At 43.8% G+C, this 14293-nt stretch overlaps 1 protein-coding gene across 1 annotated transcript in view; it reads left to right on the top strand.

Annotated features, from left to right (window-relative positions):
* Positions 1 to 14293, top strand: part of Ctnnbl1 (catenin beta like 1) — a 194610-nt gene that overhangs the window by 91156 nt on the left and 89161 nt on the right. The window contains exons 7-10 of the mRNA XM_008855665.2: positions 1860 to 1951; positions 10078 to 10150; positions 10376 to 10434; positions 12013 to 12161. Coding sequence (XP_008853887.1) covers positions 1860 to 1951; positions 10078 to 10150; positions 10376 to 10434; positions 12013 to 12161 — 373 coding nt within the window. The remainder of the gene's footprint in view (positions 1 to 1859; positions 1952 to 10077; positions 10151 to 10375; positions 10435 to 12012; positions 12162 to 14293) is intronic.

Here is a 14293-nt window from a genome sequence, read left to right as displayed (position 1 = left end):
GAGGCCCAGTGGAAGCAGGAACTTCAGTGAGATTAGATTTCCTCTGGCTCTTTTGTGTTTACCATAGATTTCTGTTGTAGTTCTAGACTCTTCAGTGTGGATTATTACAAAGAAGAGGGAGTAAGAGAGGCGAGGACACTACAGCCTGTGATCGCGGCTGGCTCTAGTGTAGAGGCAGAATTTGGCATTGCCATCTGTTAGCCTCATGTTGGATTTTGAAGAATCAAAAGCTTATCAAAAGTCTTAGCTGGCTGTTCATATAAAGGGCATGGTGTGATCAGGAAAGCAGTGGTCTGGCAGATCTGTTAAGCTGCAGCTTAGGAACCTACCACAGTCATATTCACCACCCATCCCTTCCTTGAGTGCCTAGTGTTTGTCAGGCACTGTGCTAGGGACCGGGGCAGATGATGATGACAGGCTTGGCTAATTCAAGAACAGACTGATAGGAAAGCCCAGAAAAGAAAGGAAAGATAGTGCCGAGTGACAAAAGGTATGGTAAGAGTCAGTGAAAAGTGTCCTTGGAAGGGGAAGAGGGGCCTCGGATTGTTCCTAGGGCTGAATAGGACAGGTGCCCTTTGACCAGTGGAGGAATGGGCTGTCAGGTAGGGAATGGCATTTACAAAATCGTGAATAGACTTGGGGGCAAGTGGAAAGTAGATACACTGACAGCTGAGGTAGGGGTGGTGGTGTTGGGACCATAGGAGTAAGTTTGCCCAGAGTTTGGAAGACCTTGTGAACTGTAGCAGGAAGTGAGTGTGGTTTTGTTTCCAGTCAGTAACAGGAAGCCTTCTAAAGTTTAAGCAGAAGAACAAGATAGAGGCATAGGAGATTAAGATGAACGAGTTGATATTCGTAGAAAACGTGACAAAAGAAGGTCTAGAGTATTTGGACAATTTTCATCTCTCAGGTCCCGTTGCTGCTCTGCTCCTAAGTGCTGTGCCCTCTTGCCTCAGCGAGCTGTTCTTTCACTGGGCCCTTAGGGAGCCCGACTAGGCGGGGTTAGGGGTGGTGGGGGGCTTCTTTAGCCCTTTCTCCTTTAGAATTCAGCCCCAGTGTGTTCTGGACATGATGCTTAGAGTGACCCATCCTAAGATGGGAAGCAAAGGGGCCCTGAAGGGAAGAAAAGCATCTGATATGATAAAGACCGTAGGTCATTTTTTTTAATGCCCTCCTTTTTGATATCATAGTCGTGTAATGACTTTTTTCCCTTTGCTTCCTAATTTTTAATTTTCCTATTAAAGTCACACTTTGACTATTGTAGGAGATAGAAGGACCAATTATTTGCTTCCCAGTACCTGGCAGCTACCTCTGCCTGCATGGCCTTTCCCCTCTGTGCACATTATGTTGTTCAATTAAGAAGCTCATGCGCACCTCCCTGGCAGTGTCCTTGTTTCCACATAATTCAGAGAGAGAGATAACCAGAATGGAGGAGTCAGGAAAGGCAGAAACTTCCCCTACCCAGGGTGCAGGGAGAGAGAAATGGTGTTTCTGCCTGACCTCCATCTCTAGCGGCTGGTCTCTGGGACTGTGCTACCTACCCTAGGGACTAAGGGGCCCTTGCTAGGCAGCTCTCCACCCTTGTGCGTGCTCTGCTGTGGAGTTGCCTCTATTAGCATAGAAAAGCCATCCATTATCCCTTCTGTGAATTCCATCATTTTCAGTTATGACTTCTACTTGTAACATAACTTGAAGAAAAAAACCACAGCAACTCCCTGGTTAATCTAAAAGTGACAACACAGCATCTGGCTGGGAGGAACACAGGGAAGTGGGAAGGGAATCAAATGCCTGTTGTGGGAAGCAGGCTTACTGCAGATGGAAGCAGAGTTGCCTCCCCAGTGACCGGTGTCTGTCTCCTTCAGCTATTGTGGAAAACATGGCTGAGTTCCGGCCCGAGATGTGCACAGAGGCTGCCCAGCAGGGGCTCCTACAGTGGCTGTTGAAGAGGCTGAAGGTAAGGGGCTGGGGCCCTGCCACTCACATCTCTGGACGTGGCCGGTGATGTTGGTGGCGATCATCTGCCCCAGCCGTATGGTCTAGTCTGAAAGCTTCTTGTCCTTTCTTTGCTTGTCCTTGTTCTTTTTAAAGGATCTTTTCCAGTTCCACTTCTTAGAAACAACAGTCATTAACACTATTATATCTATTCTTCCAGAAATTATTTGTATGTATATATAGGAAAGAGTGTTGTATGGATCATAAACAGAATTATATAATGTTTTTTTATGAAAATTGCCTTGCACTGAACTAATGGTTACCTCATATTTCATTGTACAGGTGTACCAAAATTAAATTTTTTAAATTTATTTTTATTTTATATGTATGAATATTTTGCCTGCTTGTATTTAAGTGCACCCATGTTGTGCAGTGCCTGCAGAAGCCAGAAGAGGGATTCGGATCCCCTAGAACTGGAATTATGGACAGTTGTTAACCACCATGTGGGTGCTGGGAACCCAATCTAGGTCCTTGGGAAGAATAATCAGTGCTCTTAACTGCCGAGCCATCTTTCCAGCCTCTAAATTATTTTTAATTGAGACAGGGTCTCATATAGTTCAGGCTTGCCTGGAACTCTTTGTAGCACAGGATGACTTTGAACTTCTGATCTTCCTACCTCCACCTTCCAAGTTCTGAGATTACAGACATGAGCCAACACGCGCAGTTTCTGCAATGGTGGGAATTGAACCCAGGGCCTTATGTATGCTAGGCAAACCCCCTAACAACTGAGCTACATCCCCAGCCCTCACAAACAAATTAAATACTACCACCTCCAAGTTTATGTGCCGTAAACAATTCAGGAGTGAAACACTCTATTCTGTCGCACCTGTCTCAGCCTGTCTGTATGATAAATTCTTAGACATGGGATTAACAGGCCAAAGGGTATACACATCAACATTTGTGGTAGGTATTGCAACACTGTCACCTGTCTAGCTTGCCTCACTGATTTGAGAATGTTTCTTGTTACCTGTGGCAACCCTGGGCATTATCAAACTTAAGACTTTATTAATCTGATAAGTGAAAACTGGTATTCTGATATTTTAATTTGGATTTTAAAATCAAAGAAAGTATAGTGGCTTCCAGTTTGTAATTTGTAGGCCTGGGGAAGTATGGCAGTTGGTAGAATGCTTGTCTGATATACACGAAGCCCTGTGTTTGATCTTCCATATCATATAAGTTGAATGAGGTAGTAGATGCCTATAATCCCAGAACTTGGAGGGGGAGACAAGAGGCTCAGAAGTTCAAAGTCATCCTCTACTACGTAGCAAGTTCCAGGCCAGCCTGAGCTACATAAGACCTTGTCTCAAACCAATAATAATAATAACTATTTGTATTCATTTCTCTTAGCTTCATGTGTGTTCTATTGGGCCCATTCTCTTTCCTTTTTAACATGCTCTCAACCATCTTTTTAATGATTAATGCAGGCTGTAAAACAAATGAGGAGAGGGAGGGTGAGGCTGTTAGCATGACAGAAGGTGTGATGGGCAATATAGAAGTACTCATATGCTACTCTGGTGGTCCTCAGGCCATCAAGGTAAGAAGTTCCACATGTGATTTTAATGTGTGGCCCTCACTAAGATCTGCTGGTTTCTAGAAATGTGAAGCCTTTTCTTTTCTTTCTTTCATTCTTCCATTTGTTCATCATTCATTCAAGGAAGACTGGTTCTTAGCCTTGCTGCGCTTTAGTGTTAGATCCAGAAATGCTGGAATGTGTCAGGTCAGGTTCACCTGTACTGTCTTAACAGCTAAGGGGGAGGTTCTGCTTAAGATAACATGCATCCCTTGACTCCCTACCTCTCATAGCCTAGGTCTTCTCCAGCCCTGCGTATTTAACCATCGGTTCCCATTAACTCTGTGACGTAGACCTATGGCACACCCACTGGAGGGTTCCCAGCTAGCCCAACTGTTACCATCCATGGGAATAGGCACATTTGCTGGGCAGAAACTGGTGCACTGACCCCCCTTTGAGCCCTTTCCACCTTCCTTTTAGGCCTGTGTTTAGCAGGTGACTCATTAGTATGTTGCCATCCTGCTTGGCTGGCCTTACTTTTAGAAATGCACCTGTTTCCTGTGCAGTTCCCTTTGTGTCTCCCTAAACTTGGTTTCTTTTCTCAGTATCCAATGCATTTTCATTCTCTGAATCTTTGAGACATTTTAGGAATGAGGGCAGAGGAAAGGAAAGGAGAAGCCAAGTTAGGGGCATAGAATGGATAGCAGGGACCTGGGTTGCTGGTGGAGTTAGCTCCCTGACCCTAGATCACACAAAATAATCTAACAGTTTTTGTCTCTGTAAAGTCAGGAAAAGTTTTTCTCAGTTCTTGGAGCTTAGTACTGATTTTAAGGCCTTCTTTAAAACTTCTCTGTTCTTTGAAGGATATTTAAACTTGCCATAGTCAATCAACAGTCCCCCACCCTTTTCTCTCTCCTGTTTCATTCATTCTTTTTTTGGAATTGGTTATATAGGAAGGGAAATTGAGAGACTTTCGGTGTTTGGCCTGGATTCCATTTGATATTTTAGCAAGGTACTATTGAGTTTGCCTTAGGGCACAGAAATTTGTATAATCCTTAGGACAGAAATAGCCTTGTTGCTGGCTAAAACAGTTTTCAAGGTTTCCAGTATTTAAACATTAAATTGCCATTTGGTTATTTTACAAGTAAGCAAGTTCCCTTAGAAAAACACTGTGCTGCTTAGAATGTTTAGGCCAGTGTATTAGTTACTTTTCTGTTGCTGTGATAAAACCATGACCAAGGCAATTTTTTTTTTTTTTGTCTTTCTGTCTTTTTGAGACAGGGTCTCCTTGTAGCCCCATCTGGCCTGGAACTCACTGTGTAGACCAGGCTGGCCTCTGGAACTCACAGAGATCCACCTGCCTCTGCCTCCCGAGTGCTGGGACTAAAGGCGTGCGCCACCACGCCCAGCCACCAAGACAATTTATAGAAGGAAGAGTTTTAATGGTGGGAAAGGTATGGCAGCAGGAGGTAGCCAGAGTGGAAAACTGAGCACTCACATCTCCAGGCAGGGACAAGAAGTGGCCTGACTGGTAATCTGGCAAGGCTTAAGAACCCTCAAAGCCTGCCCCCTGTGACAGGCTTCCTCCAGCAAGGCTTCTTAAAATCTCCCTAAACCAATGGGGGACAAAGTGTCTAGATACTTGAAGCCTATAGAGGGGACATTCTCATTCAAACCACCACAATAAGTAACAAAAGCAAGTCCTGCTGAAGGGTGAGGGCCAGAAGAAGGATGGTGTAAAGGCTTGCTCTGCTTCCCTAACTTGTACTCTTCACCTGCCTCCTGCAGAGTCAAGGTGAGGCCTGGATCCAGAGCCTGCCTTTCCTTAAGATCTGCGTGGCTGCATTTGTCTGGCCTGTTCTCTTTAGAAAATGGATTCCTTTACTGCCATTCCAGTCCCAAGAGGTTATTTTGAAGACTGATGTGAATGTACTTTTTTTTTTTTTTTTTGGTCTTTTTGAGACAGGGTCTCCCTGTAGCCCCAGCTGTCCTGGAACTCACTATGTAGACCAGGTTGGCCTTGAACTCACAGAGATCTGCCTGCCTCTGCCTCCCGAGTGCTGGGATTAAAGGCGTGTGCCACCATGCCCGGCATGAATATACTTTAAAAAATTTTTTTTTATTATTTTTATGTGTGTATTGCCTGCATGTCGGTAAATGCACCCATGTCATGTAATGCCCATGAAGGACAGAAGAGGCTGTCAGACCCCTGGAACTGGAGTTACGGACAGTTGTTAGCTGCCATGTGGGTGCTGGGATTCGAACCCTGGTCTTCTGCAAGAACAGTCAATGTTCTTAATCGCTGAGCCATCTCTCCAGCCCCGTGAATGTATTTTTAAATTGTAGTATTCTAGAGAACCGAAACCTGGCTGGGGTTCTGCTGAGATCACTAGGTGTCTTTAGAACCTGAAGATTCCCTGAACACACCCCACACCTGCTGTCTCAGTTTCTGCTGTTGTGTGTTCTAGAAAAGTTCCACATACGATTTCAGTGTTTGGTCTTCACTGAGACCCATTGTTCTCTAGTAATACAGCCCCTCTTCTTAACCACCCTTACTACAGACTGATACAAAATCTATTTTCAGTGTCTATTCCATTTACCTGCCATGATGCCCATACCTCAGCCTCAAAGCCTACCTTCCTGCCTGCTTTACAACTCCTTCACCTGGCACAATCTGGCCTTTCCATTTCTCATTTCTGAAACACTGGACTTGTTACTTGTTACATAGGTCTTTGCTTGAACTCTTCTCTACAGATCTGTCTGTCTAGACCTCGGTCTCATTTTGCTCATGCTCCTGCCAAACACAAGGCCTTTCTTCCTTCTGTATTTCTAAATTATGCATAATCTTTGTGAGACAACTTAGGTCCCTGCTCTTCCATATAGCCTATATCATTTTTAGAATTGAAAGGGAATGTGTACATTCTGTTGTGAATAAATAACTAGAAGTCAAGACCTACAGATACTATTCAGGAGAGCTGGAACCGGATTTAAGCCATGCCTCCAGAACTGTTTTCACAGGTTTTTTTCCCCCTGTTACTGCTCTACCCACAGCCCACTCATCCGTCTTTCTTTGCTGATAACCAGCCCCTTCAGTTCTTTTCCTAATGCATTTCCCCTGGGAGTTAGCAGTTCTGGACTCCAACATTCACCCACAATTGCCTGACACCCTTTTGGAACACCTGTAAGGTAGAGGTGACTCCATTACCTGGCTGACTTTTGTACACACCAGTTTTCTTATCCCAAATATCTTTAATGGAAGACTAAAACCTAGTTCTCTTCTTTGCATCCCCTGCCAGTCATTCTTGAAGTGTGGTTCCCAGCCTCAGCATTACCTGATAGCTTATTGGAAATGCTGATTCTTGGGTTCCCCCCGAGTGCACTGAATCCTCAGTGTTAGGGGCAGAGGCCAGCCCCACTATGTGTTAACAAGCCTTCCTGGTGAGTAATGGAAGGGAAAGTCTAAGAACTGAGATTCCAGAATGCTTATGTATGTAGGGTGGATACAACCCTGCATTTTGACCAATCATCTGTATTTATTCAGTGATCCTTGAGTAATTCTCAGTGAATGGATGTGGGTGACAGGCATGTTAGACTTGGTTGCACCACAGTGTGCTGGTAGTCTACCAGCATGTAGAGATATTAATGTTTTTTTTTTTCCATCCATCAAATGAAACCTCACTAATTTGTCCTAATGAGGATAAAATCCATTGCATTAAATGGATTAGCAAGTAAGCAGATAACTAGTAAGAGAGACACTGCATCACAGGTCAGTGTTTTTAATGGAAGCTACAAACCTTAGACTATTGGGTACTGTTGATAATAACACCAAAACCAAAAGCTTCTAAAGGAACAAAATTAAGATTCACGTTTGGTTCTCAGTTAAATCAACACTCCAGAAACCATTGCAGCCTTCAGCATGAGCTAATGGATTCACAACTGACCAAGTTATGCAGCATGTATGGCTGCTTGATGCAAAAGTCCTCAGCCCCCAGTGACCAGAGGTTGTGACTCTGCAGGGCCCAAATTGCTTTGACAGTTGTAAGGGGCTGTCGATGTGCATGAACCCGCCCGTGTGCTCAGGTAGCAGAGGTGAGCTTCAGATATGACCTCTAGCTTCTGGCTGCGGGTGGTGGCATAATTGTTTTGTACTTTCCAAAAAAGCAGCAGCTCCTGAGAAGGTGAAGTTTAATTTTATTCAAGGCTAGTACATGCTGAGTACAAGCCTATGCTTGATTCTGTAATTACTCTGACAGCTGAAAGATTTAGGATCACCAAGCAATAGTCCCACTGGTTTACATTACAATATCCAAGAGACTGTACCAGCCCAGTGAATTCTCCTTTTTCCTCATTCTGATTAAGAGTCTTTGTTATTTGGCAGTTTGATATTATAGAATCTCTGGCTGAGATTTAAACAGAAATAAAGTTTCCTTGGTAAGTTTTGTTCTTCCCTGGACATGAAAGATTAATCTCCTCCCCACCCCTTGTCTAGTTTCTTTCATTTCTTTTCAACCAGATTTAAGTGTCATTGTCATTATCATCTGCTGTGTTTCCCTCAGCTGACAGTGACTCTCATGTATTAACTGCCCACCACATGCAAATGCTTGTCTAGATTCTTACATATGCTTTTCTAATCTTCACAAATAGCTCTGCCAAAAGCTGATCCCAGAGAGGGACCCACCCGCCCAAACCCCATGGAAGTAGGCAAGGGGACTGGTGAGCTGTCCCCCAGTCTCTGCAAAGCAGCCTCCTCTTTCCAACTGCTCCCACTGACCATATGCCAGGTCTGAGATTTCACAGTCCTCAAGGCTAGGAGCTGTTGGGTCTAATCATTTTGGTTTCCTGATTAGATCTCTCCTTTCTGCCAGTTTTTCAATCAGAAGGTTTATGTTTTAAGGGATAAGTAATATGATTATGATTTTGGTTTTTAAACTTTTACTTTGGGAAAACTATAAATTCCTTTTAAGTGTCAAGACAGCAGAAGGGGAGATTTCCTGAGCAACCAAGAATTGTCAGTAGTGGAGAACTCGGCTCTTAGGTGCCTGCTAAGTATGACTGCTAATTGATTTAATGTAGCCACCTCAAGAGGATATAGCCATGTGGGAGACCTTGGGTTAGAGAGGCAAAGTCACTTGAACAGTGAACTCTTGCAGCTGAGATTCAAACTCAGATGGTCCTGATTTCACTTAGAAAACCCTGTAGCACATACTATATTTTAGATACTTTCATATTATCTTATGTAATTCTCAGTAATTCTCCAAAGGACCATTACTTACATTTTTTTTCTTACATTTATTGACAAATCTTCAACTCTAATAGAGATGCACACTCCTTGGCTTTCCACCTGTGTTTTGATTTTATAAAATCATCTTTCTTAGGTGAAACACACCGTGGGTTGTTCTTAAGCTCTGGCTGTTACACAGATTTCTTGAAATAAGGCCTGCAGCTTGCCCGGGGAGCATACAGTGCAGCCAGCATGTAAAAGACCTTGCACTTACGGACCTTTTAACCTTGCACTTATGCATCTTTTAACCTGAGACGGGTCAGACATGGCTGCCGTCCTGAAACTTGTGGGATGCGCTTTGGGTTGACGAGCAAGATGTGCACAGAAAACTGAATGGCGTTGGCTGTGGCTTGATTGGGCACCACCCTTCCTATCAGTGTCCACATAGATCTGTGACTAGCAGAGGGTGATGGGGGTGCATGCTCCAGAATAATACTTGCCCTGTCCTCTGCAGCTGTGGAAATTGTCATTTCAAAACCCTGGCTACAAAGTCAGGACTGTGCTGATTAAAGTTGTTGTCTGTGTTCCTGCACCTTAACGGGCCTGGGTCCTGTAAATAAGAAAACACAAGCGAGGCATGCACCTTTATCCATAGGGCACCGTTGATGGCGTGCTACTAAAGTAACTGTGGATGGCCATGAAAGATGGTCTCTGCAGTGGACATGCCCCCTCCAAGCCTCCAAGCCACAGATCACACAGCAAGGGGAGAATTGTGGGTAGTAATTTAGGTGTTAAAATATTAACACATTTTTGCATATTTAATGTGGTTTCCCTTTTAAATTGTAGACGGATTATGGCATAGAAGCAGATAGGTTTATGATTTCAAATTAAATTTTAAGCATAAAAAAAAAGCTGTTTTGTTATAAATATTTTTAGCTAATCTAAACAAGTTAATGGTTTCTTTTCAAGTCTCTGATCATGTATCAGCTAATTTACAGCCTCATTTTGTGACTCTGACTTGTGAGCTGGAGTTTCAAACGTTTTAATCTTAAAAGTTCAAAACTTTCTATCATTTGCCTTAGGCATACACGGTCTCTTGGCTTAAAATGAGGACTTGGGGAAGGCTCAGTGGGGAGGGCACATTCATGTGCTGGATGTTAGGGTTAGAGCCGCCATGTCCACCTGCCATTTCCTGTATGGTACTTGGGTTTGGACTCTTGAAAGCAGCAGCAGGCTGATTTTTTTTACCCATAGCCTGTCTCTCCTTTAACTTCCTCTTCTTTCTAACTGGGAAGAATTTGTCCTTGGGAGAGAGAGCAAGACCCCTTAATGGCTTTCTCGTTGCTATTTCCCACAGGCAAAGATGCCCTTCGATGCCAACAAGCTGTACTGCAGCGAGGTGCTGGCCATCCTGCTGCAGGACAACGATGGTGAGTAGCTCCCCGCACTGACATCCCAGCCTCAGCCGCACTCAGATCCTGACAGCCAGCACGTTTGCCTTTGGCATCGCCCAGCTTCCCCTTGCACTCTCTCTGCAGCTTTTGTACTCTGTCAAGCTGTATTGATTTTGTTTGCTGATGTATCAGTGTTAGGCGCCTGTAAAATCTGACAGTTGGCTTCATTTTTTTTTTCTTCCTCTATTTCCTTCCTTTTAGAAAACAGGGAATTGCTCGGGGAGCTGGATGGAATTGATGTGCTTCTTCAGCAGTTATCTGTGAGTAATTCTTGTACTTCCTGTCTGCCATGAAGGTCCACGGCCTGCTTTAAATGGGAGGTGGGCCTGGAAAACCTGGGAAAAAGGACCATGTGAAGCTCAGACACAGGCCAGACGGCTCCCTCCCTCCCTCCCTCCCTCCCTTCCTTTCCTTCTTTCTCTTTTTCTTTCTTTTTTATTTATTTTCATTTTATGTGTAGAAGTGTTTTGCCTGCATGTATGTAAGCTCACCTGTATGTGCAATGCCTCTGGAGATCAGAAGAGGGCTTTGGATCCCCAGGAACTAGAGTTACAGACAGTTGTTAGCTACCACATGGGTGCTTGGAACCGAACCTAAGTCCTCTCTAAAAGCAGTGCTCTTAACCACTGAGCCATCTCTCCAGCCCCTGCCTCCTTTTCTTAGTTGCTGTGAACCTGGTGTGGCCTTTTCTGATTGCTGACCCAAAGGTGACTTGCTTCCTGTATGTCCTTGGGTTGAGACTAGCCAATTATGTACATTTGCCCCACTCACAAGATTACTCCCTTTCCCTTCTGTCTGTCCCTAAACAGAACCACTTCCAGTGCAGTGGGACAGAGGTCACAGGAGACAGTAGGGAGGGATGTGGCCCTGCAGGCCCAAATGAGAAAGTGGAAACTGCCATTTGCTCATGGAAAGAAATGTAAATCCAGTAGAAATGTCATCCTGCTGGCATTCTGGAAATACTGTTAAGATTTCTCCTAACAAACCTCATCTGTGTTATTCCAGAAACAGGACTGAAAATAGATCATTTGCATAGAGTCTGAAGCATGTTGAGTGTCTGAGATGTCAGTTTGCATACAGCTTCCATGTGGTGCCAGCAGCCTGAGTGGCTTGGCCTCTACCCCAAAAATAGGCAGTAGGAAGCCTTTTCCAGCCTGGGAAGGTGCTCAAGGCTTGTTCTTTGAGATCCCTGATCGTAGACTGGATAGGGTCTCCTGCCCTACTGAGAGGCTCTCCTGACCTGCTGCTCAGCTCTGGCACACAGAATTGCCCAAAGCCTTTCCTGGGACTTCAGGCCCCTGCTACTGAATGAGGAAGGGTTTAGTAGACCTGTTGGGGGAAACACTTCCTTACATTGAGATAGGATTGGCCGTTTTGGGTTGTGAGTGCCTTTAGAAGGAAAGGAAAGCTGATGAGGCTGGGTTGTGCCAGAGTGATTTAGGGTTCACTGCCAAAATTGTTTTCTGACCTGAATAGTGATTTAGGGGTGCCCACTCTATCCATTTAACTATATATGTTCTTTGTGGGGTTTTCTATTTCTGTTACATTTCACAATGGAAGGGGTTTGGATTGTTTTTGTTTTGTTTTAATCTGCCTCCTTGGAGCTGTCAGTCACTCAGACCCAGTGGTCAGCTGAGTTTTTTGTGGGGTTTTGGTGAGATAGTATATATTTATTTAATATCAGTGGGTCAGAAGTTCAGTTTCTCCAAAATGAGTTGTGTTTAGTAAATTTCTCTTTCCTCAGTGGTGGGTTTTCCATGACAGGCAAGTTGTTGGGGGTGGCAGATGGCAAGGCATTCTTTGATGGCTCTGTGTTTTCTATTCTCCTTGCTTGGCAGGTGTTTAAAAGGCATAACCCAAGCACAGCCGAGGAGCAGGAGATGATGGAGAACCTGTTTGACGCACTCTGCTCCTGCCTGATGCTCAGCTCTAATCGTGAGCGCTTCCTGAAGGGTGAGGGCCTTCAGCTCATGAACCTCATGCTCAGGTAGGCTTCTTGGCTCCTGGCCGGGCCGGCCGCTTTGCTCTACTCCTCTCTGTTAGACTAGATTCAAGGCATATGGCATGATGCTCTAGTCACTTGAGTTTCTTAGGCATCCAGAACAATGTTCGTTTGCTTTGTGTGTCTATCTGTGGTATTCTGGTTAGAGCTGGTGAATAAAGGCATGTGTTGTTTGTGCCCTGTTGTGTCAGTTGGTAATATGACCACCTCATTGAAGGGCAACAGTGATGTCCACTTTAAAGAATAGAAAAAAAATAAGCAGATACAATTAAGGAAGGCACCAAAGTTCTAGAACCGTCCTTCACATTTTCATGACATATCAGCTTCTCATTTATTTCACAGAATCTTAGCCTCCCAGAACCTCAGCCCTTTCTGTTGGGCTTATTCATTGTGGCTTTCCTTCCTTGAGTCATTTGTTTTTCTCCTTTACCCTTCTAAATGCCTGTCCTTTTGTTGAAACGACCCACATTCTCTCAGGCATACAACACATAAAGACTTTGTGAGTTCTAACCTTAAACCTGCACTCTGCAGGGACTTCTCCAAAATGTCTTAAAGGTCTGAACTGCTGATATCTGTGGATGGTTGAGTGCAAATATGAAGTGATGAATTCCTGCATATGCTTGGTCATGTGGAGCAGTGGGGAGCTGAATAAGTAACTAGAAATATGGATTATTCAAACAGGGATGCTGAGGTTCTGGAAGGCTAATTAAAGAACTCCAAAAGACTGGAGCCAGAGCCTGCACCTCTCTAGGATGGGGCCTCTCAGTTTTCAGTGCTAAAGTTGCTGTTGGGTTCCTTTTTTGCATTAATTGGCTGCCTTAGCATAGTCAGCATTTCCTTTGGTCTCTTCTCTGTGCTCTTTGTTCTACATTGCTTTTCTCTTCACACTCCCCAATGGAAAGTTTAATTGGGAAGGAATTTATTTTCCCAGTACTATATTTAAGTTGTTCTCAGTCTAGAGAGAGCCCATTCAAGACTGGGAGCCAGAACACTGGAAGGTCAGGAATTTCCACCTTGATCTCCTCAGTCTTCAGACATTATAGGATGCCTGCTTACAGAGGAAGCTGTAGACAACTGGGGTGGGAGGGTGGGCTCTGGAGTTAAGATGTGGGCTTAGGACAGTCTTTCACTTGCGAGTTCTGAATATTTGATGAGTTACTTTAACCTTTATGACTGAAAAAAAGGGAACTAGTACTAAATTTACAAGGATTTTGAGGGGACCAGATTGGTTAAAGTAGGGCTAAGTACTAAGTACTTCTAAGCTATTAAAACATTGATAAGGCACTGTGTTAACTTCGTATGTTAAGAGCTAGGCCTATACAGAGAACAAGACAGGACTCCTGCCTTTTAAAAAGGTCAAAGGCTAGTGAGAAAGGCAGGCATTAAATAACTATAATGTAATTTAATGTGACAACTATTAAGAGGGGTGGTTTTCCATATGTAAACCCAGAGAATTTTAAAATTTCTGATTATAAATAAGCAAAGATCACAAGCAAGTAGCTATTTATATACATGATCAATATACATATATGCACCTACATGTATATACTACTAATTTAATATTTTTGTCAACATACATAACATACATTAAAATGTTCCCATTTGGGGCTAGCGAGAAACCTCAGTGGGGAAAGGTGCTTGCCACCAAGGCTGACGACCTGAGTTTGATTCCTGGACTTATGTAGTGGAAGAAGAGAGCCGACTCCCACATGCACACTGTAGTGTGCACACACCCATACATACAAATACACATAAAAGAAATTAAATGTAGCTGGGTGTGGTGGTGCATGCCTTTAGTGGGATTCGAACCCTGGTCGAGGCAGGCAGATCTCTGTGAGTTCAAGGCCAGCCTGGTCTACATAGTGAGTTCCAGGACAGCTGGGGCTACAGGGAGACCCTGTCTCAAAAAGACCAAAAAAAAAAAAAAAAAAAAGAAAAGAAAAGAAATTAGATGTAAAAAGTACTTTAAAAGCCCTCAGTATAAGTTTACGGTTCTAATTTTAACAGATTATATACATTTGTCCATACCACAATGAAGACATTGAACAGTATTCTTGATTAGAAGTGTGATATGAGTGACAGATGCAATTTATATTCTATAACAGTCACATTAAAAC

The sequence above is a fragment of the Nannospalax galili genome, unplaced genomic scaffold, assembly GCF_000622305.1.
Source record: "Nannospalax galili isolate Female #2095 unplaced genomic scaffold, S.galili_v1.0 scaffold228, whole genome shotgun sequence".
Taxonomy (NCBI): domain Eukaryota; kingdom Metazoa; phylum Chordata; class Mammalia; order Rodentia; family Spalacidae; genus Nannospalax; species Nannospalax galili.
This window is presented reverse-complemented; position numbering and strand designations above follow the sequence as displayed.